The 26,601-nt window shown below is 42.1% G+C and overlaps 1 protein-coding gene across 2 annotated transcripts in view; it reads right to left on the reverse strand.

The window, feature by feature from the left end:
• LRCH2 (leucine rich repeats and calponin homology domain containing 2) overlaps positions 1-20,686 on the reverse strand; it is a 43,804-nt gene extending 23,118 nt beyond the window's left edge. The window contains exons 1-6 of one of the 2 annotated variants that reach the window (XM_061598317.1): positions 20,068-20,686; positions 4,115-4,259; positions 2,009-2,135; positions 1,020-1,125; positions 782-918; positions 87-220 (exon numbers count right to left, since the gene is read on the reverse strand). In XM_061598317.1, coding sequence (XP_061454301.1) covers positions 87-220; positions 782-918; positions 1,020-1,125; positions 2,009-2,135; positions 4,115-4,259; positions 20,068-20,533 — 1,115 coding nt within the window. In that variant the 5' untranslated portion in view covers positions 20,534-20,686. The remainder of the gene's footprint in view (positions 1-86; positions 221-781; positions 919-1,019; positions 1,126-2,008; positions 2,136-4,114; positions 4,260-20,067) is intronic. The other variant, XM_061598316.1, reaches the window with a different exon arrangement.
• Between the last annotated feature and the right edge of the window lie 5,915 nt (positions 20,687-26,601).

Here is a 26,601-nt window from a genome sequence, read left to right on the forward strand (position 1 = left end):
CACAATAAAGTAGAACTTAGAACAGAAATTCACAAGTTTTATAAATGCTTATTTTACACAATCTGAAAAAGGAAAGGCAAGTTTACCTGTCTGTGAGAGGCTGAGAAGGAATTCTTTTACCCAGGGATGGCAGATCCAAGGAATCTGGCTTTTTATCTATTCTGAGACATGTCTGAATGCTGAGGAATTTAAATATGTGTACTTTGCCCTTTAAACATATCTGTAAAGAAGCAGATGGAAGCATTCATTGAGTGTGATGGGAGAAACCTTTGAGCCATTTTCATTTACTACCTCCAATTCTCCCACACACCCTCGTGCATAACACAGCAATTTAGGCAAACTCCCATCTGTTACCCCTAGTATAGATAACTGGGCAGACTGAACAAGATCCAACATATCAACTTCAGTGGCAGGTATAGCTGCTCACCTTTTCCAACTGTAAAGATTTTGTTGACTAAATGTGAAAACATTAAACAGCAATAGTGGGCTGGATTTCATGGTTCCCCCCCCCCTACATCTTAAGAGACTTGGGAAGAGTGAAACTTCATTCCAGAGTATGAACAGATGATTATTACTAAGTTACAAAGGCATGCTCCTCTTCCAGACCTTATCCTATAGGCATATTAAAACTAACACTGAAAAATGTTTAAACAGAAGAAGTACTTCCACAAGTGGATTTTTGCTCAAGAAGAGTCTTACTCCATGGGGCAGTGTGTAAAGCAGTATCTCACACAAACCCTTCCTTCTTTAAAACTGAAGAAAATGGAAGAGTTTTACAAACCTGTGCTGGTGGTATCTGCATTGGATTATTGTCCAAAATTATTACTTGCAAGCGATGTAGCTTCCTATAACACACTGGTATCTCTGTAATTTTATTACAAGAGAAGTCTAGCTTGACCAAGGGAAGATCTCCTAGTTCTGTTGGTGAGAAAGAAAAAGAAATCAGAAGCTCATACATGCAAAAGATTACCACTGTTTAAATGCCTTAATGAGGAGGATGGAAGGGGACAGGAGCTTACCATCAGGCAGCATATGGAGATTATTTCTTCTTAAATTTAATTCTCTAAGTGACTGTAGCTTTCCTATTTGCTGGGGAAGAACCTGGATCTCATTGCAGCTAATATCCTACATTAAGAGATAAGGAGTCAGAATGCCACACAGAGACCAAAATTTTGAAAAGCAGCTATTGAAGAAGATGGCTCAAGCACACCAACGTGCTGTGATGAGGAGGATACAAGCACTTGCTTTTCAATTAGAAGGTTCAAGTAGATAACTTTATCCATGAGTTTTGCAACAGAAGGGGGAAAAAGATGTCCTAAGGTAAGACAGAGAGGACTTTTGCTTTTAAACAAGGCATAATTATCGGTCTGAAATACTCAAATAGATTTTATTTTATCTGTAAGATTTCTTACCCACCCTTCACCATAAGGTCCCAGGATGGGTTAGAACAGTATGATGCACATTATAAGACCAGTTAAAATGTAAATGTACTGCCTTCAAGTCGATTATGACTTACGGCAACGCTATGAACAGGGTTTTCATGAGGCTGAGAGGCAGTGACTGGCCCAAGGTCACCCAGTGAGCTTCACAGCTATGTGTGGATTTGAACCCTAGTCTCCCAGGTCACAGTCCAACATCTTTATAAGGAAAACTAGAGCAGGTGTATGAAAGTTGATCCAAGTTAGGTTTTCATTATTAATTTTATCCTAGAAATTGCAGAATCTAGCATTTCATTCACAAAACACTTATTTTGTTTTAGTCTCAAGCTAAAGTAAAACTTAAAGCAAAATAATAAGCACCGTTTTGAAAAAAAATGAAAGAAAATCCACTATAACAATATTCGAACAGAAGGGTTATCCTGGGATACTTAAAAACACGAAGGGATTGATTTTAAGTTTGCCAATGACTGTGAATCGCCTTACCACTAAATGAGGGTGGGGCCAAACTAAGGGTTAAAGAATCAGCTATAAAGGTTAAGCAGGGACTGCAACTATGAAATGACACTCACCAATTCCATTAAGTCTCTCAACTTTCCAATTTCTTCAGGAATGGACACAAGCTTATTATTGCTGACAACCAAAACTTTAAGTGGCAGATCAAACAGGTATTTTGGCAATGTTGATAAAAGATTTCGACTAAAGAAATGAGAATAAAATATGTGGTTAATATCTGGCAGCTAGCCTCGTTCACATTTAGAGATCTACAAGCCATTTAAAACCAGCATGTATTCGACTACATCAACAGTATTTTTACTTCAATGAGATTCTTACTGAAGTGGTTGGTAGATCACAGCTGCATAAAATGTATTTACAGCATTAATTACTGTTTCCATAATACAGATCTATAAAAGAAAGTATCTCCAAACACAAAACATTGTGGCCTGCAATATCAGGTCATCCATATATCCTGATTTTTATTATTAGAGGGGGAAGAAGAGGAGAAGCTCTCTCAAGTGAGGACTATACACACCCAATCTAGCATATTCAGCACAGAACTCCCATGCACATTTTTTTCAGTCCTTTAAATGCTGTAACATTCACTTTCTACAAAAACCAGATAGGATCCACCCACAATGATAAAAAACCTGAATGCTTACCAGTAAGGCATCATGTTTCAGATAGTTATTTGCTTTACTTCCTTAAAGGAGACTGGTGTTTTCGCAGTTTTGTGTGCACACAGTTTTAAGAATAGGCTGTATGCTGCTCTGTGGAAGAAGTTCCTCAAAAAGTGAGGTCTAAATTTTTCAGTGAATAGTAAGTATAGCTATGAAGCCACTGATGTTTTAAGAGCCACACTATATCCAAGATCAGATCACAGACACATGAACCTGTTAAGGGAAATCGTATTGCCACTTTTGATGGAACTAGAAGACATCTTTGAGATGTAGTAGTTAGACGGATCTAGCTGGGCAATAGCGACTGCCACCTGACAGGTCCTTCTCTACCTCGCCTTCGAAGAAGGAGACGAAATATTCTGCTATAGGACTGATCTGAGCAGGTAGGAAGCCTTTCTAATGTCAATCTCAAAATTAAGATCTTTTTGTTATTTATGCCCTTTAATCTTTTGCTCTCTTCTCAAATAATAAGATAAACAAATGTTTCTCCTCATCTTGAGGAACCTGAGCACTCTTGTGGTCTCCTATATTCTCCTCTCATGCTCATTAATCTTCCTTGTAGCTCTCTCCTCTGTAGCCTTTCCTAATTTTATGACTAAAGACCTTGCAGTTGTGAAACAAGGTACATGTAACAAGAGGGCAGCTTTACTACTACAACAGATGAACTCTCAAAACCTGACTAATTCAAATAAGTTGTCACAAATCTAGCATGCAAAATTAGCAAGAAATCGCAAAATTAACAATTAACCCTCTCTTTCTCAGGGTTAAAAACTAAAGGCATAGCTGGAAAACTAATTAAAGATACCAGTCAGTTTCACTAAACAGTTTACAAAAGCCAGTTAAGATACATTATTTTTAAAAAGCTGGAGCAGCTGCCTGTTCCATAATGCTAGAAAGCTGCTTCAGAAAATATTTTTCCCATAAGGCTACTCTTTGCAATGGGAGGGAAGCATACTACATCATGTACATGTCTATTTTGCCATGTATATGAACATGCATATCGCAAAAGAGACACTCATGCATTCTTCACATAACACTTGTTTCTTACATCCAGTACTCTACTACAATCCAAAAAAAGAGTGTACACCAAAGCAGCATATACACAGACACACACAGAGAGCACCAATGTTCATTTATTTCAGAAAATTTCATTAATTTTTCATGTTGTATTTGGTCCAGCCAGCTTTTCCACAGGCATGCAAGATGAGCAAAGCTCTTTCAGCATTAGTTTTAATTCCTAGAAGCTGAAATTGAAATTTCGAGCTTTTACCTTTGCATCTCAAACATCATAATCTGAAAAAGGAATACCAGGAACAAAAGTTAGACTTCCTTTCAGTTTTACCTTTGGGCAGCCTCTGATTTAGAAAGGGGCAGCCTAGAAAGTGGTTCTTGCCAACTATTGCACATGGAAGGATGGGGATAACTGAAGTTCTGATGAGCTGGAAAGGCTACCTTAGATGCCAAGCAGTGATGTTTAGGTGGCAGGAAAAAATTACCCACCTGATATTGAGATATGTTAACATTTGCAGATTTTTAATTGCTTCAGGGATTGATTTGATGCAGTTGTGATACAAGTTCAACGTCTCGAGCGGTGCAAACTGCCATACATCAGGAGGGATTTCAGTAAATCTGTTCTTGGAAAGATCTAAAAAAGGGAGGAGGAAAAAAACATTTCCAGGACTCAGTCTTCTAATTTTTTTCTACTTTTTGTTGGAAAGACGTACAAGAACTGTGCTACTCTTGAACAATGACAAAAGCTTTTATACAATTGTTTGGCAATTTGATTTTGTAAACTACAGGCAGACAAAAAATCTAGCAGCCAGAGTCTGTATGGATAGAAATCCTTTTCTGCCAGTTTCGAATTCAAAGGACAGAAGAGCGGCCCCTTCCACCAGCATTTATAAGAATTAAGTAGGCAAGAAGGGCCTCTGGAAATGGCCTTACCAGCAGGAGTAGGCAGAAAGTAGATTGGGATCTACTGGTGGGTCTGAGTGGTTATGATTACCAATTGTTTTAACAATAGCAACAACAAAAAGGCTTTCCCCACCTTTCTAAATTAGGTTGCTGTGATGAAGAAAGTCTGGGAGAGGTAACCAGGAGTGGTTTTTTATGTGATAGGATGATGAGTTCAGGACTAGGGCTATGCATATGCTTTGTGGCAACCGTCTCCTTAATTTTACATCTGTGTCTGACTTCAGCACTCTGAAATTCCACAAGCCAGATGTCTGTCGGACCTTGCCCTCTCAGCAACCACTTTATTCCACCAGTAGCATCTACCTCTTCATAACTCTTTTTCCATGAAGCCTTTGAATTAACTCCTTCACCTTCCTCTTGAAGTGAAGCCTAAGTGTGCATAATCATATTCGTTACCTGTGCCTCTCCTGCTCTCCCTCACCTCACATTACCCTTATCTCTCCCTCCCGCAGACTTGTTGCTGTAGGCTCCCTGAGGCAGGGACCTAAAACTTCTTTGAATACTCTAGAGATTATGTTCATTGATGTACACAGATACATAATGCCCAGCATTATGAAGATATTCTGTATCCATCGCTGGGATAACATGTTGGAGAGATCCATGTGCCAATGAAACTAGGCTATGAAATGCTCATATTGTCTATGTAAAATCTCAGCTGCGCATATCCTTAAAATGATTCTTTTCAATTTGCAGATATTTCCTCTGTGCATCTTCCGGTTTAATAGACCTTTTCAAAGAGCGGAGGAAAGCACAAGCAAGAACTATGGGATCAAGCACAGATGCATACTAACTTTTAGATGCCAGATAAATAAGGAACATGGCATCTTTGACTTCATTCTTTTGTGCTCTCTGCTGTCACATAAACAGATTAAAACAAAAGCAACGCCAAAGGGCTGATTAATAATTCCTAAAGCCACAATGCTTCCTTCCCTGTCTGTAGACTATTGCCATTATTTCATTCTTCCAGTAAAAAAGGAAGCAAGAACAGTCAGTCGGTACTTTTCTGTCTCACACAGAAAAACCAGAGCCTTGTGTAGAATTAGAAATACCATTTGCTAGTGGTGGGTTAGGTTTTATTATTATTGTTGAGATTTTTAATGTTTTAATGTATTTGTATATTTTTATTTTGTACGTCGCCCAGAGTGGCTGGACAGCCAGCCAGATGGGCAACTAATAAATTTAATAAATATATATATAATAAAAGGAAGATAGTGTACAGTGATCTCCTAATTAAAGTGTCAATTCAAAGATAAGTATTTTCACAATAAATCTAGTATTTTATCATCCAATTTGAAAAAACCCTAAGACCTTATGGTTTCAAAGAGTTATAGACTACCTTTCAACATTACTGTTTTGCAATATTGTATTTTAAACAATCATAGCCCACCTTGTAAATAAGAGTTACTAGTCCGCAACAATCTTGCTTAGCCTGGTGGAAGCTTGCAACCCATCTCGCCTCTGAAGGCGAGGATGCTCCGAAGAAGAGCCTCTAATGATAATTTTAGAACTCTGGTATGTTCATGTAGAAGAAGATGATCCTTCAACTACCAAGGTTCAAAACTATTATAATGTTGGACTTCACAGGAGTTGGTACCTGTGTTTCATTATTTTCCTCTACCCTTCCTGCCCTTCCTTTCTTGCAGAAAGGCAAAACAAATTAATTAAATCCATTTGGGGGGAGGGCGGGGTCCTAGAACACACATTAGAAACAGCAGTGCATGTTACCTTGTATTGTTCTATGGTCCTATTCTTAATGTTTTAAATTGTCTTAGTATTTTAAGTGTATGTTTCATGGTTTTAATGTTACGAATAGTTTAATTCTATTTTAATTGAATATTTTTGTATGTTTTTTACCTATGTGTGGTTTTTATTTGTAAGCCGCCCAGAGTTCCAGTTTTGGAAAAAGGGCGGGGTAAAAATAAAGAGTAATAGTAAATAATAATAATAATTACCGAGAGAGGACCAGATTCTGTGGTTGTGCACTGAAATTCCTGTGACTACTAATGGCAAGTGGATCTATGAATGACAGTCCATTCTGCTGTGTACTCTTCCATCATAATTTCTTCTTATAATTTTAGTTTTCATCATTGAATTGATTATCTTAATTGGTGCTTCTCAAATCTGTTTGTATCTGGGATATTACTGTCTTTCAGCCAAACCTACCTTGCAGGGTTGTTGTGAGAAGAAAATGGGAACAGGAGAATCATGTACACCTTGAGCTCCTTGGTGGGATATAAATGCAATAAATAAATAAATACTATCCACAATGTCTAGTCAAGAACTGTGGTCCGAAAAATATCTACACCGAGACGACACTGACAGCTAAGCCACTCCATGCTCAACTCCACTTGGGACCTGGTCACTACCACTCTTTAAATACATCAGAGGAAGGAAACCTGCTTGAGAGGCAGTTAGACTATAAGACAAAAATAAAATAATTAAGGTTCCTAAAGGGAAACAGGGAGACTACAGAATGGCAGTTTCATTTTTGTGTGCGTCTCTTGTCATGGTGGCAGATGTTGCCCAGATACCCATGGATGCAGTTTTTCAAAGAAGGCACAGAGACAACTAGATCAAATATAGCCAACAGGAGAAAAATCATTTTAGTTTGTGGATAGATACGAAGTGGCTAAATGGGCAACAAAACTGCAAATGAGTTTCAAATAAATAATAATTGAAATGTAAAGTGATGGACATTGGCGGAGGGAAAGGATTCAAACTTCACATACGGAATCCAACGGGGTCTGAACTGCAGTGACACACCAGGTAAGATCTTGGGGCTGTGATGGGTTGCTCAACAAAATAAATAGATTCAGTATGCAAGGATAGGGATAAGGAAAACTTTTTTGCTATGGATTATTACAAAAGGGCCGTAATTACAACTGCCAACATCTGTTTTTTTACATCAGTCTATGGGCTGTTTAGAATACTGTGTATTGTTTTAATGACTGCATTTCAAAAAGGATATTAAGAGATTGAAAAAGTGCAACCAAAATTATCGAATGGTTGGAGCACCTTCCCTAATGAGGAAAAGTTAAAGCATCTGGCGCCTTTACTATGGTGGTGGAGGAAACATATTAAGGGCTTATAAAATGATGCATGAAGCGGAGAAAGAATTTTGTTCTCCATCTCTTATAACACTGCATTTAGAATCATGCAAAGAAACAGGACTGGATTCACAATGGACAGTCAATTCAGGACATACAAAAGAAAGTATTTCACAGGGCAGAATACACGAAATTCACTGCAACACAAGATGTGGAGATGGTCACTGGCTTAGACAGCTTTGAATGGGAAACTGACTGGCCTTATCACTGGTCATGACGGTTAGATGGAACTTTCATCTTCAGAGGCAACAAGACACTGAATTTCAGCTGCTGCAGAAAAAGCAATGAAGGTGGGCTGTTGCCTTCACCCCGCTTGCGAGCTTTCCAAAAGCACCTGTATGGCCACTGTTGGGAGACAGGATGCCGGACTAAATCAGCCTCTAGGCTGATCCAGCAAGTCTCTTCTTATGTTCTTACAGTTACAAATCCCACATTTGTAATAAAAGCACTGCAGGTGAGCAGGTGGATAGAAGTGGGGGTGGGGTTATGACACAGCATCAGCTAACCCATACTGTGCTACTGTGCCAGACACAGGATTATAACTAAGATTGTGTAAAGGTTATTTAGACACAATGAAAGGCCTAAAGATGAGGTCATACTAATCAATCTGCATTGCAGGAAACCACACACTAATTACTTCCTGCACAGAATGTTAAGCCTCTCAACAAAACACTAGGGTTAACCCACTGACACCAGATAAATTCTGCACAAATTATTCTGAACATTTCCGACACTTGCTGCAATGCAACACGCTGGATATTATTCCTCTGCCTACAAATATCCGTATCTCTGTTCTTCAGACTAAGTATACAACTCCCCTCACCGTGCAATATTCTAAAGAGTAATAATGTGTGTACACCATGTGCTATATACGAGGTCAGCACAGGAAATGGGTAGCAGGGGTATGGAACTCCCAAGCAGTCCTCCATTTCATCTAACACTCTGTATTCATTTGTTTCAAGACCCTTGACAGTGTTTCTTAATCTGGTTTTCCCACTTAAATCCAGACCCCTCAACTGAAGAACCCTCCTCAAAGTCCCTTGCCACTCTAGGACATTCCCAGTAATAGTAATCAACACTTTTCTTTAAAGCCTTGGAGGTCTACCATCTGTGTCACGTGAAGGTCAAAGTGTCCAAGCACAAAAGATTTTGCATTTCTCATTATAGGGAGAACCTTAAAATCGTATGTCTGAATCATAAGGACCCTTGTATGCCTGTGAACACCAGCACCAATTTATGAATGCATTCCTGAACAAAACCAGGAAGCAGTATTTCCGTCAGTGTACACCTCTTCTCATTACCTCTATAAAATATATACATGGAACACAAAACGGCTAGCGTTCCTGTCCAACACAATGCTTTTAGCACAGCCTCTAGATTTTCAATGAAAAGCCCTGTTGTTCAAATGGCAGAATAATTGCTGCACATCAGTGAGGTGCACTTTCTGGCTGCAAAGGGGTTTTGAGTATTCTAGCACATGCAAAACAAAAAAGAAGAATTATCTCAAATAACACTCCCTCAAATTTAAAGCCCCATGAGCTTCTCGTGCAAACTGAGTTCAGATGTATTTCTTTGCATGTTCCCAAAGCTACACATCACCAGGATTAGGCTCAGAAATTCATTTAAGCTTAATATACAGGAACTGAAGAACAGCAAGAAATAATCTGGTAGCAACAATATACCTAGATTTATGTGTATTTAATGATGAAGACCTGTTATAAGGATTTTCATGCTTTGCACACTGACCTCCAGACCAAATCCTATACATCTTTTAGACTCTAATTCTATTTTTCAGTTATTTTAAAAAACCTGCATCGACTGAACATTGTGTAAGCTCCGAGTAAACTCATCAAAGAGGGGTTTCTGTTCACAAGCCGGTAACCATGCCTTGCTGAATTCCATGTTCTTGTAAAGCTTGGCTATCCACCAAGTCATGATATCACATTAGCTTCACCAAGGAATGTGATCTGACAATTCTTATCAGAGCTTAAATACTACTCTAGCATAGACCTGTTTCTGAAGTCAGACAAGTGCACCATCAGTTGGAACCAAAAGACAGAAGGGCGAGTCAAATATGGTGGTTTTGGTGCTTTCCGATCAAGTCTTTTGAGGCTGTTACAGGAAAAACAATGCAACACATTCTTCCTCCATGTTAAGTCCATTTCTTCACTTTTGCGTGATGGTTAAAAAGAACACTCTGGGAAGCATCCTTGTTCACTTGTTTGCTTAGCCTGGCAACACACGAGCTGCATAAAGACTGTGCAGAAGACAGATCGTCCACAATAAGGGACAAGAAGCATCTGCCATGAAAAGGGAGCTTTCCTGTCACCCCTAGAATCTGATGTTTTAACTGTAAACAAATATAACACTTGATTCCAAACACAGCACAACAAGCCCTACTGCAAAGCCCTGGGCTCCCTTTGGGAGGAAGGGTAGGATATAAATTTAATAACAAAGCAATAATAAATAAAAAGCTTCTGTAGTAGGAAAGAGTTTTAGTCAGTGGTTCCCAAACATTTTCCCCCATGGACCACTTGAAAATTGCTGAGGGTCTTGGCGGACCACACAGTGATTTTTTTTCCTATTGTAGCAATTGTAATTCCACAGAATTTAAACTGTAACACAATAAAATACAATACAAGAAATAAAAATGTAATTTAAAAAATCAATGTGAATATTCAATGAGAAGGATGTGCCAATTCCTGACTTCAGCCACAAATGCACAGACACACCATGGACCACCTGAACAAAGCTTGTGGACAAGTGGTGATCCACCAGTCACAATTGGGGAACCCCTGGTTTAAGAAGTTCAATTACAGTGTGCTTCATGCCATTCAGGCTTCCTCATTCTGCTTGAAGAACAGTAAGTTTTGGACACAATCCTATGATCTCTGGAACGGCATCCCAGGGGCCATAGGATACTACAGACCTCCTTCCTCTCCCTCTCCAGGCAGAGAAGGGGCAACTCCCAAAGATCCACCCTTGGAAGACCTTTTCCTGCCAAACTCTGAAAGAACCATTGCTGGTGCTTCCCTGTACTCAGAACTCTGATGATGGAAAGGGAAGAAATGGGGCGTTCCAGATAGTAAGTCCGGGGGTGGTGGTCTCAAATATTTCCCATTCCCTCAACAAGGCCCCAGAATGGTGGGGAAGTATGCCAGCCCTAGGGATGACCTACTCCCAATGGGAAGGAAGATTCATTTTTTTTAAGTCAAAAACAGGGAAAGGGAAAAAAGAGCCGCCCCTCAAGTCCCACCTTGCCGGGAAAAACCCAGCAAGATTTGGCAGTTCATCCACCCCCACCAGCTTTACTTGACGGGTTTTTTTTCCTGGTTATGTTTCAGTTGATCCTCCTAGCTTTTGGTTAGCAGTAGTTTTTTTGTGGGGAGGACACTTCCAAACAAAGACATTCTAGTAGGGGCAAATCCACATCTAAACCCAAGGCTTCTTTTCATACTGCACTGTCACATTATTGAAGAATTAGAAGAGCTCTCCTACAAAAAAATCTTTGTCAATTTCTTTACTTTCCTGGCTTATCTACCCTGGACCAGAATAACAGAACCTTGAATAATGATACATTACAGGAGCTTATGCTCAAACTGAAGCCATAATAATAGTTCATTTGTTGACACCTGCCATTTTCACAGTACTCAACTGCAATGTAAGAGGAAGATATTAATTCATATCCAGAGGAAGATATTAATTCATTTCCAAAGAAGAAAAACCATGTTTTCTTGTTGCTAAGGAACAGTGCTTATGTTTCCATGTAATTATATAGAGGGGGAGGGGGAAAGAATAGGATGTAAGCACCATGTCAGTAATTCAACTAATCTAAAAAAAAAGAGGCCCGTAAAGTCAGGCTCTTTTGTTGTTTAAGGCATTGTCCTTGTTAGGATTTAAGTTTTGCTACCAAACCGTGATCAAAACAAATTTCTTACCACTAACAAGAAATGTTTGCTTCCTGCTTGCTTGTTCGCTTGGGTTCATATCCAAGATACTGCAGTATTAATCTCCGTATCCAATATGCCCCCAATATGTAATAATTTATGTTCTCTCATCCCTGTCAAGAAACGGACAAGATGACTTTTTACCAGTCACTCTTGACATTTAAGAGCTGGACTACATCCAAACACCCTTTTCCTCTTTGAAAAAGCAATACTTCAGCGCATTTTACATGTTTTTGTTTGCTAGGTTATGCTCAAAACATGTCAGGAACCTTTGTAGCAAAATTCTGGATATATAAATCAGTTGTTTGGTTTTGCCAAGTCTATGGTGTTGCTCTTCCTGTGAGTTTAGGTAAGAGCACAGCATTACCACATCCAACATTTTTATGAACGGATTACATTACAAAGGTAATATGCCTTAGAAAGACCTTGGGAAAATATCTTCAAAAGATTCTCAGAGGCACAGTTCTGACAGTCACAAACGTCTAACAGGATATTACTAATGATGGCCTCAAGGGGTCTGGTGATGAAGTTGCTCAATTTGTCAACACCCTTGGGTTGGAAAGACCAAGTTCAAGACAACACAGTGCAACTTAGCTGAAATGGGAGCCCCAAGAAAGCTCCATAATATGAGAAAATGGAATTATATCCAAGAGCCACCAGCGGCTGTCAGAACTTCATCAATAGTTCAAATAAGAAGAAAGTCTCTGAATAGAAAAGCACGCTTTGGGGCAGGCGTGAAAAATGAGAATTGAGAGACATTTCCAACCCTTCCACGACACTTTAAGTGTACTAGTTCTCAGCAGATAAAAGTAAACCATGACTAAGAGACTTTGCCTTAATTATTCACAAAGAGGAAGAAGGGTTTTAGGCCCACTGAACAAAGACATAAATGCAGAACCGTAGGAAGAAGCATCTTACAGAATCAAAAATAGCATTAATGGTTTTGGTGGTTTTGTTAAGCTAGATTTGAAAGATGGTGCAAAATGACAACAGGATGGGGGGCCCAGCAACTAGCAATCACTACACACTCATGACCTATGCTATGAGAAAAACAAGGAGAGTGTGACCTTGTTAAATTTACCTGGATCTCTTGGTAGCTTTTGATACCTATATGCTTCCGGGCCAGATTCAAAGTGCTGGTTTTAACCTATAAAGCCTTATACGGCGCAGGACCACAATACCTCCTGGAACGCCTCTCCCGATATGAACCTGCTCGTACACTACGCTCAACATCGAAGGCCCTCCTCCGAGTTCCGACTCATAGAGAAGCTTGGAGGATGGTAACAAGAACTAGGGCCTTCTCAGTGGTGGCCCCCGAACTGTGGAACAGTCTTCCCAAAGAGATACGTTTGGAGCCGACATTGCTATCTTTTCGGCGCCAAGTTAAAACCTTCCTATTTTATCAGGCGTTTTAGTTTTTCTTATATATGTCTTAATCTGGTTTTAGATTGTGGATTTCTATTTATATCTTTTTTGTATTGCTTTATGTGATTTTATTGTATTCATTTATATTGTTGTACACTGCCCAGAGAGCTGCGCTAGTGGGGCGGTATAAAAATTCAATAAATAAATAAATAAATAAATCAACAAAGATACCTGTTTTGACTACCCAAAGTGGGACTGAGAGCACTGTACTGCATGGCATTGGAGGGAAAACTGCTCAGGACCATTGCAGTTCTCCATAGCGCTCTGTTCTATCCCCTATGCCAGGGGTCCCCAAACTCTCCCCCTCCGACTGCTTGAAAACTGCTGAGGGTCCTGGCCTGATCTAAGGCGAGTCACAACAGCACCACTGCCACCATGCAAATGTGGTAAAAAAATTAAGGAATGGTCCCTAAAGGCATGTTTGGGTTGAAGGTAGGTCCCGAGTTTGAAAAGGTTGAAGACAACTGGTCTAGTTTATCTCTGAAGCATCCACTGAATACGCTGTACACACGGAATTTTCTGTTTTTCTGTGTTATATTCAAGTGGGGAGGAGTCCAGATGTTCTCTTTTCATAAGGCTTACAACTTACCTCCCCATTCTTTTGAGTGACCCAGATGGCAAAGAAAACACTTAGGATTTTTTTAAATAATTAGATAGCTTGCTGTGCATACCTGACAACATCAAGGATAGCTAAACGTCTGCAGCGCAGAAGAGCACTCCAGGCCTCACAATCCCATGACTTCCATACAAGGCTCTGAAAAGGTTTGTTTGAACTTATTTCTCCTGGCATAGCACACAGGCCTGGCATTACTCCAAACAAGCAAGTGAAAAACCTCCCAAGTTTTGCATCCAAAACATGCAAGCTGCACCATTAAATTATATTTTGCTACTTCATTCCAAGAGCCCTCTAACCATGGGCAGCCCAAGCTACATTTTGCTCATTCTGTCTTAAGGCAACACTGCCCATACGTTACTTTTTTTTTCCTTTGCAATTATGGATGTTATAAGCCTAGTTTTAAAAAGAAGCAGTGCTCAAGAAGCCACATTCTATTCTTGTTAAACAAGAAAATACATAGAACGTGAACTTCCATGACAGTGTATCTGCCTGAGTACATCAGCTGAAGCTGTCACATTCTGCTGGATGCTACCCTAAAGCTTCATGCTCCGTTTCAATTAAGAATGCATTCATGAAATACAGAACATCCTGGAAGAACTCAGGAGAAAGATGCACACCTTCCTCACAAAAGAACATGGTGCCATTTGTTCCCCATAATTGCTTCTGCAGAGAGCAGCACTGGGTTAGTCCTAGAATCAATAGCCCAGTTCTGAAGTACATCTCAGTCTAATAAGCAGACATATATATGAGCTTTGTGTCAGCGCACGCTGTCCGTTTGCCACCACATCCCTCCTTGACACACGGGGATTAACCCAAGAAGTCTTCAATTAAACATAGCTTCCCAGTTAGGGCATAATGGGAAGCTACGGTTACCAAGATGGGAACACGCCAGGATCTTTCGCTAACTTCATACCATTGGTCTTTCCTAGATTGCTTAATCATGGCATGCAGAGAAAGGAGAAAACAAAGGATGGTGCAAAGACAGAGCACGTGGGCACCAAGCTCATGCACATCTCAACTTATGAAGCTTAGATATTACTGTCCAAACCAGAGTGGTGGTGAGGAGCTCCATGTGTGCCTGTTGTACTTTTTAATTACATTTTGTTTATTTATTTTGAGGTACAAACCAGACTCCCAGTTATTACAGTTATCAAAGCTTTAGCAGCTACTGTGAATATGCAGAACCTGATTTTTAAATTAATTAATTTGTATATTCTCTCTTACACACATATTTTATTTTTTAAAATCTGACCTCTCATATTGTTAAATAATCCATAAAGGTCTAATGCCAACGATATTTGAAAAACTAGCCAGCTGCTTACTTAGCATAGCTGCCTTTTAAAAACTTACTTTGTTTAAGGGTTGCTGTTATTTTGCTGTCCTTGATGGGTCAGGATAAAAGCCAAACATAAGAATATTCAGTAAGGCAGTGCTTTGATTTGGATTCCAGCATTGAGCAGGGGGTTGGACTTGATGGGCTTATAGGCCCCTTCCAACTCTTCTGTTTTATGATTCTATGAAGTCATTTAGGATTCACAAAAGTCTTTGGAAAGTACAATTGGTCCAGAGTATAGGAGGAACTATGTTAGTGGCCACACATCCATGGAAGCATGTTACAACTATCCTGCAATACCTGAATGGGTTGCCAATTTTCCTCCAGGCACACATGAAAGTGCCAGTGCTGATGATCACGTTTGAGGCCCTAAATGGCTTGGGTGCAGAAATTGCCTCTTCCCTTACCATTCTGCTTACTCCCTAATTGCTTTTAATATGTTTTTAAACCTTTTCTTTTTTTTAAAAAAAAGATCTTTTAAAGGTTTTTTAAAAAATATTTTTAAAGATGTTTTGTTTTAATAAAGGCTTTCTTTTAAACTGTGGTCTCAGCCTTTGTTGTATTTTTAGCATATTGTACTGTTTATACAATATTGTGATTTTAAATTGTTGTATGGCACCCTGAGAAGCATATAAGCCCTAGAAGAGCAGGATAGAAATTTCTATATAACTTACATTTATAAAAACTCTGCCCACAAAGGTGGCCTATAAATATTTAAAATAAAAAACACGTACACAACATTGTTAAAAAGGCACAATAGTCCATTAATGTTTTTAAAGTTAACTGTTATGTAAAACGAAAATTGTATTTATCAAACATAATGATTAAAGTTTAACTGTCTTACAATATAGAAAATAATCTTTTTTTAAAAAAAATAGTTGATCGATTTGGCTAGTCCAACAAATCTTTTGACCAAGCAAGTACCCAACCAGACAGCTAAACCAGAACTAAGCTAAGGATTATTTGGCAGTATATGAGTGGTCAGATTTTTTAAAATGAAATATGATTAATTAATTAAACAAACCTAACCCAGCAGGCCTTAACCAAACCATGGAATCATATGGGGGGGGGAGGCAAACTCATACCAATCAGGCCTGAATCAGACCAATGCCATCACATGTCAGTGGGCCTGGATCAGGGTCCAATGGGAAACCTGCTGGGGGCACTTCTGCCATAACATGGACCAGCAGAGGCCAGGAGGGCTGGGTGGGACATTTCTGCCTAATCCAAACCGCCACATGCCCCCCCCCCAAAAGAGATGCATCCTAAGCTACACAATGGCATGTCAAACATTTAAAGCTTTCCTATCTCAAAAGTAATGAAGCCTGAACAATTCTAAACCAGCACTTGATTTAAAGTAAAGCAACCTACATAAAATACAATCAACAAAGAACGGAAATTTTATTGCTACTTTGAAATATATGTCTTTTTCATTTGTTTTATCTGACATAAAGAGCTTTAAACACAATATATGCAGTTTTGACTGAGAGGTCTCAATTCATATAAACTTCACAAATTTTTGTTACTCTAATACTTCTAAAGCTCTGCCTTAATGCAAATAAAATTGCACAGGCTGCAGCCACTTAGCCTGTTAACCTATTAAACAAACTAAGTTGCTTTGAGCTACGGAAAGATGGCAAAGAAACATTTCAAACATGAACTGTAACCATATGAGGATCATCCTCTTTTACCTGGCTCTGCATCAAGGAAAGCTACTTTGCCTCTATAAGACCACAACCATCTCTTGGAACCTTGCTTAATTCCTGGTACCTTTTTATGGTGAAAACAAGAAGGAGTCTTGTGCACCTTAAAGACAAACAAATTTATTGCGGCCCAAGAGCTTCCACGGTCTACAGCACGAGTAGAGAATTTTTTCCAGGCAGCTGGTCAGACCTTCACCTTCCCCAACTTCCACAGGCCATTTTGACAGGTGGGTGGCCCCATGCACCTGCCAATTACCTGATGTCGCTATGATGTCAGGTGAAGCTTTTTTCCCTTTGCTGGTGCAGTCAGAAATCAAGCCATGCAAGCAAAGGCTCAGGGCTTTGCAAGTGCAGCTGATCAAAGGTGCCTGCAAAAACCCATCCCTTTGCCTGCATAGGCAAAGGCATAGAGCTTTGCAGGTGTCACAAAGCAGCTGATCAGTGGCACCTGCAAATCCCGCTTCCAGCAAGAAGCTGCATCTTTACCTACCCCACATCTGAAGTCATACATGGTGTCAGGTACACAGCAGGTGGGCGTGGCTTGAGAAAAACAGCCTCGCAGGACAAATCAGGACCCCTGCCAGGCCTAATTAGGCCCACAGGCTGAAGTTTTCCCATGCCAAGACTGAAGTCCACTTCATCAGATGCGTGAAGTGTTATCCTGAATTACAAGTGTGTATGTACTTACATAAAGCTGGATAATGCTATTAACAGATATTCACAAAACAGTAGTTAGTAACACACATCCTGATATATTAAAGTGACCGTACTAAGTCAATGAACTTAGGGGACCCAAGCCAACCAATATGACAGGTACTTGGCCCAACAGCCCTTCTTCATTATGATAAATATTGATAGCCTTATATATAATAATGATCTTAGCCTGTTCAATATTAATTATATCTCATGTAGCATCTCTTTATAGGTAGTTGAAGAATTAATTTTATTTCATGCTTTAACTGTACCGTGTTTCTAAAGCAAATGAAGCCTGCACAAGCTTGAAGATTTCCATATATAACAGGAAAGCAAATTCACCAGTGATTATCCCAAAACATTGTCCCATTTCACATCTGGCCTTCAACATTTTCTGCTTTAAACAGAGAACTTAAGATAGATGCATCCAACAGAGACTAATGGAGGATAAGGACTCAGAGACCAGAGAACTGTCACAGATGGGGAAAAATGCTGCAGTCTTGCATCCAGAATGATAAACCAATAATCTAACACCCCACTATCTCAACGTCCAAGTTAACGTTAACAGACAATTTTGAGGAATGGAAAAACACCAGGCAGGTTTTACCAAAGTTTATAGCTCTGAAAGGCAGTCCTGTTCCAGAAGCTTGTGCATCCCATTAATTTTGCATAAATCCCAAAACTGCCTCAACAAGAATTCTCTGCATCACTGTTTAATAAGTGTCTATATATAGCCCAATATGCAGGTTTGTTTGTATTTATAATGTTCTCCTCTCAGACATCTCAAAGGCATACTGGAAAAAACCCTTTTACCCCCACCGGATTGGCAATCTTAAACATCAAACTTGTATCCCAGTCACACAGTTCATTTATATTAGATGCAACTCATTAACAGCAGCTGCCTCTATCTGCCATTGTACACACAAAGACTAACCTGCCATGATCCTCCAACAATCACACCTATCCGCCTGCAACTTCTTTCTCTTGCAATTCTAACCAGCTAACCTAATCCCTATTATGCTCATTCCAAAGCACCTCCTCTCAACCTATCATTAAATTCCAACGCTTCACAAAACAATTGCACACAATGCCAACCCCATTTACATGCACACTACATCCCTCTACCTTAATCCACAAAGTACCATTTTCCCCACACAAACTCATCCCCCACCACCTCCCACACACCTTCTGCATCCACCACAAAGGAATACCAACCCATCCCCCAACCTGACAAATGTGCAGTACAGCCCCATCCCTCACCATCTTGTGCCACAACAATGAGGTTCTTTCCAAATCCTCTGCAACACTGCAGACCAATCCTTCACCTGCAGCAAGCTAAGCTCCACTTCCCTACCTCCACACCCCCAATCCATTATGGCATGCCCCCCCAGTGCATCCCTCTCTCTGTATCCCAACAATGTACCCTTGATCTATCATTTCCTCAGGAACATTCAGAGCTGTACAATAGCCTGCTTCCCCCTCAATACCGCCATGTCCTCACAGCCCAATGTCATACCCCTATCCTGGAACAATGCCCGCCCCATAGGTATGCTCCCGCCTCCCACTGCAGTCCTGTCAGCAGGGTAGCCCTAACCTAACAGCCTGACAGAGCATCCCTAACACCTTGCATGCTATCTTTGTGTGGGATGTTAATTGTTCCAAGCCGCTCTGGGTGGGAGCCAAGCTTGCCTGAAAAGTAAACAAATAAGCTAGGCCCCTGGCCCTGTCATGCCACCAATCGTTGCTCTCATATTACAAGTATTTTCATACCACCCTTCACCTATTAATCACATAAAAAGCAGCTTCACCTTGCATTCCCAAACCCCACTTTCAACATGCATCCATTGCTCATCCCCATTTCCCTGACACACACACCCCAAACAAAACTCACGCGCCTTTCAGTCCGGTTTAAGAACCCCCTCCTCAGTCATCACAGCACAGCCCTCCTGCCCACCCCTTTCTTCTACGCACACCCAGCAAAGGCCAACAGTAAAGCCCAAGGCATTCTGCAACCTCAGGCTCCATTCCTGATAGCGCCTCCCCGACACCTTCCCTGCACGTAGCAGCCTCCTCCTAGAATGGGGCACCTGGATCTTCCCCCACCCCACCGTGCAACTATTCCCCTCTTGCAGCCTTCACAATCCCCCCCCCGCAATACATGCCCCTTAAACCTTCTCCCACTCCTTTTTCACATCCACCACCCATTCCTGGCGCTGCCACCGCCTCCTCCTCTATTGCAGCAGCCTCTCACCCTTCCCATGGAAATCCCCTAGACATTCCCCTTCCCACCCAACCACTAAACCCCCATTTTGTTCTTGCCTTTCCTGAACCTGCTTCCCTCCACTTTGTGCACGCACACGCGTGTTCCATGCCATCACCTCCCCCCCCGGTAACCTCCTAGCTCTTCTCCCCTCCCCCTTTCATCTCTCTCCCCCATATTCATCCCGGCCTTTCTCTCCTCTTCTGCACCCCCCTTTTCACGGACCCCCGTTCCCACCTTCACCCCCAGTCCATGCCTCCTCCCCCTCCTCCCTCCTTTTCTGCACTCCCCCCCTTGCACACAGACGCCCCCCAAGGCAACCTCCTGGCTCTTCTTCCACACACCCCGCAATTCACCCCTCCCACCGAGCGCCCCTCCTCTCCCGCCTTCCTCACCCGCCTGCGTGGTGTCGCTGAGGTCGTAGGCGGCCGGGCCTGTCCCAGCGGCGGCGGCGGCTTGAGGGAATTCCCGGAGCTTCCTCCCGCTGAGGCAGAGGATGCCGGAGCTGCCGGCCTCCTCCAGGGCCTTCTCCAGGCTGCGGCCGGTGTGAGGCGACGGCGAGGAGGAGGCGGAGGCGGCGCCCGAGGAAGACGAGGCGCCAACGCCGCCGCCTGCCGCGCCCCAGGCCGGCCCCGTGCCCGGGTAGGACAGTGTGAGGTGCGCCGGCAGGCCGAAGAAGCCCGAGCCCGGCAGGCCCAGTTCGGAGCAGGGCGGCAGCGGAGGAGGAGGAGGAGGAAGAGGCGGCGGTGGCAGCAGCAGCGACGACGAGGAAGGAGGGCCGGAGGGGCCCGAGCCAGGACCGGGACCTCCTCCTCCTCCTCCTTCACCGGCCGTGGTGCCTCCCCCTTGCCCGGCCGCCATCGAAGCCGCAACAATCCTTGAAGAGACGCGACACCTCGCCCGCCCCAATAATAATAAACAGCGGCAAGCAGGCGAAAGGGGGCTCCACTGCGCAAGCGCAAAGGAGGGGCGGGGACGCGCCTCAGTGCCCCCGCGCGCCCGTCCGCCTGCCTGAGGATACGATAACGGGGGGGAGGCCGAGGCGGGAACCTTTTCTCCTCGGGGCTGGCTAAGGCAGGCCTCTGCTCAGGGGCTGGCCTCCTAGGCTTGTCAAGCACACAAGTACATCTTTCTGTGTGGGTATATAAAGAAATACTGACAAACCCATATCTTTTTTATTTTAGTCCTTTGTTATGGGTTTTGTATTGCTCTGATACATAGAATCATAGAATGGTAGAGTTGGAAGGGGCCTATAAGGCCATCGAGTCCACCCCCTGCTCAGTGCAGGAATCCAGCTGACAGCATCCCTGGCAGGTGCCTGGCCAGCTGCCTCTTGAAGGCCTCCTGCGTTGGACAGTCCACCACCTCACTAGGACTTTGGTGCCACATTGTCATACCAATCTAACAATTAGGATGTTTTTCCTGATGTTCAGTTGAAATCTGGCTTCCTGTAACGTGAGCCCATTATTCTGTGTCCACTCTGGGACAGTCAAGAAGAGATCCGCTCTACATGACAAGATTTCAAGTACTTGAAAAGTGCTGTCATATCTCCCCTCGGTCTTCTCAAGGCTAAACATGCCCAGTTCTTTCAGTCTTCTCGTAAGGCTTTGTTTCCAGTCCCCTGATCATCCTCATTGCCCTCTTCTGATCCCGTTCCAGATTCTCTGCATCCTTCTTAAAGTGCAGTGTCCAGAACTGGATTCAGTACTCAAGATGAGGCCTAACCAGTGCTGAATAGAGGGGAACTAGTACTTCACATGATTTGGAAACTATACTACTAATGCAGCCTAAAATAGCATTTGCCGCGGTGGGCTCCTGCTGGAGGAAGGACAGCATATAAATCAAATAATAAATAAATAAATAAATTGCCTTTTTTGCAGCAAACATCACACTGTTGTTTCACATTCAACTTATGATCAACAACAATTCCAAGATCCTTCTCACATGTAGTATTGCTGAGCTAAGTATTCCCCTCCTTATAACTGTACATTTGGTTTCTTTTTCCTAGGTGTAGAACTTTGCACTTATCCCTGTTAAATTTCATTCTGTTTTCATCCCAACCTTGGAAACCACTTTGCTATTTTCTTATACATAAAAACTGCTATATAGTTGTTCTTATTTTTATATTTGTTATTATTTCCCTCCTCTCCAGTAATGGGTAGACCTTCAGCTTTTATTTTGAAAACCAGTATTATTATTTACTATCATTATTATTATTCTCTCTGCTGACAAGCAAAGCTTAAGGATTTATTATGACTACTATCATCATCATCAATAACAACAACCCTGTTCAGGGATAGATCTGTTTATCGTTGTTGCTATTCTGTCTACTCAGGGGCATAGTTTGTGGGTTTATATATAGAAATACATAAGAAGCAAAAGGTAGTTATAAGGAAAAAAACATACCAAATCCACAGTTGGGCATTACAGAACCTTTATTAGGGCCTACCAAAATGTCACAATAACAAGCTTTGGAGTTCTACAGAACTCTTCATGTTAGGCAAAGCAGGGTTGGGGGCATGGCAGGGGGTGAAATACAAAATTAGACTGTTAGTTGTAACCATCAGGGCAGCTTGCAAATTCAGTTTCATGATAGTTTGGTTTCCATTTGACTCTTAAAACATCATCCAAATTAATCATGGAGTTTGCTAAAATAATGAGTGTCAAGTTTACTTCTGCTTTCTGCTTAATCAAGGAGTTTGTGCTCCACTTAAGGCATGGGACAGCTCTGGGTAACAGCCAGGCTTTGTTCATTCAGAATTTGTTTAATCAAATATACTTTAGAGAAAACGACAACAACACAGTGGATGAAGACATGAGATTATTTCCAATGTGGTGCCCTCCCCACAACTACAACTCCCATCAGACTGCTTACAGGAGCACATTACTGGCAACATGTTATGCACTGCTGAAAGAGCTGCACTGGTTGCCAATTTGCTACCGGGCCAGGTTCAAGGTACTTGTGTTAATTCAAAAAGCCCTGAAGAACTTCGACCCAAAGTACCTTTAGGACCGCCTGACTCCCTATGTTCCATCTCAATTACTGAGACCTTCTGAGGAGGCACTTTTGGTGGTTCCTCATGCTTCTGAGGTTTGTTTGGCCTGCACCAGGAACTGAGCCTTTAGTGGGACAGGCCCTGCCCTGTGGAATTCCCCACCAATAGAGGTTTGGCAGGAGCCATCCCTTCTTTCTTTCTTTCAGGCATCTCTTCAAAAGTAAACTTTTTAGACGGGCCTTGTAACGTGAATTTTTTTCTTCCAGCCAATGCAGTATTGGTTGATGCTTTTATTACTGTTTTTAATGATGTTTTTGTTGGGGTTTGATGTTGTAGTGCTTTTGTATGTTGAAAGCCTCCAGAGTGGCTTAGAATGTTGGACTATGACCTGGGAGACCAGGGTTCGAATCCCCACACAGTCATGAAGCTCACTGGGTGACCTTGGGCCAGTCATTGCCTCTCAGCCTCAGAGGGAGGCAATGGTAACCCCCCTCTGAATACCGCTTACCATGACAGCCCTATTCACAGGGTCACCATGAGTTGGAATCGATTTGTAGGCAGTCCATTTTCCAACTGCCTTGATGTACTTTGATGAAAAGTGTGGCTTATTAAAACTTTAATAGATAAAATCAGCCGCAGCCAGCATGGCCAATGCCCAGGGATGATGGTAGCTGTAGTCCCGCAATGGGTGGGGAGCCAAAAGTTCCCCAACTCTGATTCAGACCATTGGTCCATCTAGGACAGTCTTATCTACACCAAGGGTTTCCAAACTGTGGTCCATGGACCAAAAGTGGTCCAAGAGTTTCATTTAGGTGATCTACAGAATGTCTGTGGATTTGTTTAGATTGTTTTTAACTGTTTTAATTATGTGTTTTTTAAATTGTTGTAACCCACCCTGGGACCTCTGGGTGACAGGCAGATGGTGGTGGCCGCAGCAGCAGCAGCAGTAATAGTAAATTTGTGCTTAAAGATGGGAGACAGTACATCATATTAAATATTCATATTTTTCAATTGTATTTTTATTGCTTCTTATTTCTTATATTGTATTTTATTGTATTATAATTTGACTTCTATGGAAGCATCAATAAAAATACAACTCAATCAGCATCTAGCACACAGTACGTTACAATTGCTACAACAGGCAGAAAAACCATTAAGTGGGTCTGCCAAGACCCTCAGCAGTTTTCAAGTGGTCTGTGAGTTGAAAGGTTTGGGAGCCACTGGGCAACTCTCACTGGTGGAGCATTGATCATTGGGGCAGAAGGTGGGGAGAAACCAACCATTCTAGTTTTGCCCCCATCTTCCTCCTCCCTGCTGGATTCTACAAAGGCCACACTGAGACTAAGGAGAAGGAGGAAACTGACAGCCAGGGCCACCCCCTGGACTGGATGTAAGTAAGAAGGCAGTCAGGGGAGAATTGGCTGAGGCCAGACCCACGTTGGTGGGACAGTGCCCTATTAGCCCCAATAGACCAGCCTCCACTGTCTACACTGGGCTTAGCTAACAAGGTGCTCTCTAGATATTGCTGGCTACAGTTCCCATCCAGGGGTGTAGTTGTCCAGGGTCCCAGGGGGTCTCAGACCCCTTACTCTTCTGGGAGCAGGGTCCCAGCAGAGTCCCTATGGCTTCAGTGTCCTTTCCTGCTGATTGGAGCCAACCAGAATGAAAGGAGGCAAGTCAGTCACTGAGAAAGCCCTTCTCAGTAGCTGACACACTCTCCAGTCTTAGTACTGCAATGAAGAAGGGAAACTCGGCAAAGGAAGTTCCTTGCCTTACAGCATCCAGAGCTTGGAAAAGTTACTTTTTTGAACTACAACTCCCATCAGCACCAGCCAGCATGGCCACTGGATTGGGCTGATGGGAGTTGTAGTTCAAAAAAAGTAACTTTTCCAAGCTCTGACCATTGCAATACATCACCAAGGGAAAGTACTCCAAAGTAGGAGACTAAAGGCTCATGTTATTGTATAATCTTAAAAGATTGGGTACTCTTAGAAGGGGGTGGTGGCTGTGAGGGGGTATGGTGTGACTATCATGAAGGGACCCTGCACTTCTGAATTTGCCACTACACTACTGTTCCCATCATCCCTGACAATTGATCATGCTGGTTGGGACTGATGGGAGCTGGAGGGCACCACTTGGGTTACCCTGTCCTACACTGACTGGCAGCAGCTCTCCAGAGTTTCAGAGAGGAGTCTGGGGCTCCTGGAGATGGCAAAGGCTGAACCAGTGACCTACATGCAGAGCAGGAGCTCTACCCTGGAGCAGCCTACAGCCCTTCCACTAAACGCTGTCCTAACCATCCCCTTCTCTATCAGTGCATCCCTCCTCTTTTCAAATATTCTGAAAACATGACTTTGTGCAAAACATTTCCCAATGATCTCTTGCTGACCCTTGGTATCAGGCTGGTCAGTATGTCCTAAACATACAGTTACCAGCCTTTGTTGCTGTTGTTGGTATTTATTTTTCATTAAAATTTTCAAAACTTAACACAACCAAAAACAAAAGTATGGTCCATGTATTACTTGCCTTGTTGACATATTGCATATCTTCTTTCTTTTTTAAAATCTTCCAGGTAGGTCTAAAAGAGATATTACAACACCAAGTTGTGACAAAATAATTCTTTTGCAGTCAAGCAGTCCAAATTCTTGTATATACTTCCTGAAGTTTCCTGTTGTTGCTTGACTTGTTGGTATACACAATAAAGTTGCACCAGTCCACGGTGCAAGTGTCTCAATGTGTCTCTTTTATTCTAATATGCAAAGTTTTGGGCTGAGCTTTTCATTTAAGGCAATTTGCTATTCTCAGTGGCTGACTCCTCTCTTTTCACTCTGATTGGCTCCAATCAACAGGAAAGGAAAAGGAAGCATGTTAGAAGACTCTTCTCAGTGGCTAACACACTTCCCTTTCATGCTGATTGGCCCGCAGGATGCTGGAGATATAGGGATCCCATTGGGACCCTGCTCCCAAAAACATAAGGGGTCTAAGACCACCCCAGAACCTGGACTACTACACCCCTGGTTGTGGGGTCTTTGTAATGGTTTACCTGTTATTTTGTTTATTTATTTATTTATTTATTGCATTTGTATACCGCCCCATAGCCGAAGCTTTCTGGGCAGTTTACAACAATTAAAAACATTAAAAGCAAATACACAAATTTAAAAACACATTTTTAAAAAGCAATTTAAAAACACATGCTAAAATGCCTGGGAGAAGAGGAAATTTACTACCAGTCTTTGTAGCGCCTCTGTTCCTGTGCCTTTAAGAGCAGCCTGACACCCAAAACCTAAGCAGGTGAAGCTGTTCCTACCACTTCTCTTCATGTCAAGAAGCCTCACCTGGACAAAACTGCTGTTAAAAGGCCAGATGCAAGGGCCACTAGTAACAAAGGTGAGAACTCACTTTAAAGAGACTCAGGTGCAGGAAATAGATAGCGTTTTCATCCCAGAGCACTGTTCTGCAACCTTGGATACATAGATGTTGTTGGACTACAACTCCCATCATCCCCAGCCAACTTAGCCGCTGGTCAAGGGTTTATGGGAGTTGCAGTCTAACAATGTCTGGGGGTCCAAAGTTGAAGAACAGTGTCCTAGAGAACCCCAGAAAATTAAGCCACAGCAACACCTCTTTTTGTTGAATACTTTGCATCACACAGAGAGATAGAGGTTCCCACATATTTTTCAGTGCAACTCAATCAAAGTGCCCATTATGGGTGCCTCTTTTATGGAGTGATCCACAGGCAAGGCCAACAGAGACCCTACTCTAACCTCTTCTTAAGGATTTAGCCCCACAGCATGGCACAAATCTGCAGGCTGAAATCAAGCTGGTGCTTGTGGAAATTAAAAGCTGCAAAAGTAACCCAACAGGGCACTCCTTCCCACAATGGGTCGATCAGAAATGGAGGGGACGGCTTAAAATAAATTGGCTGGAGCTCAT

This window comes from Rhineura floridana, chromosome 16 (genome assembly GCF_030035675.1).
Source record: "Rhineura floridana isolate rRhiFlo1 chromosome 16, rRhiFlo1.hap2, whole genome shotgun sequence".
Taxonomy (NCBI): Eukaryota; Metazoa; Chordata; class Lepidosauria; order Squamata; family Rhineuridae; genus Rhineura; species Rhineura floridana.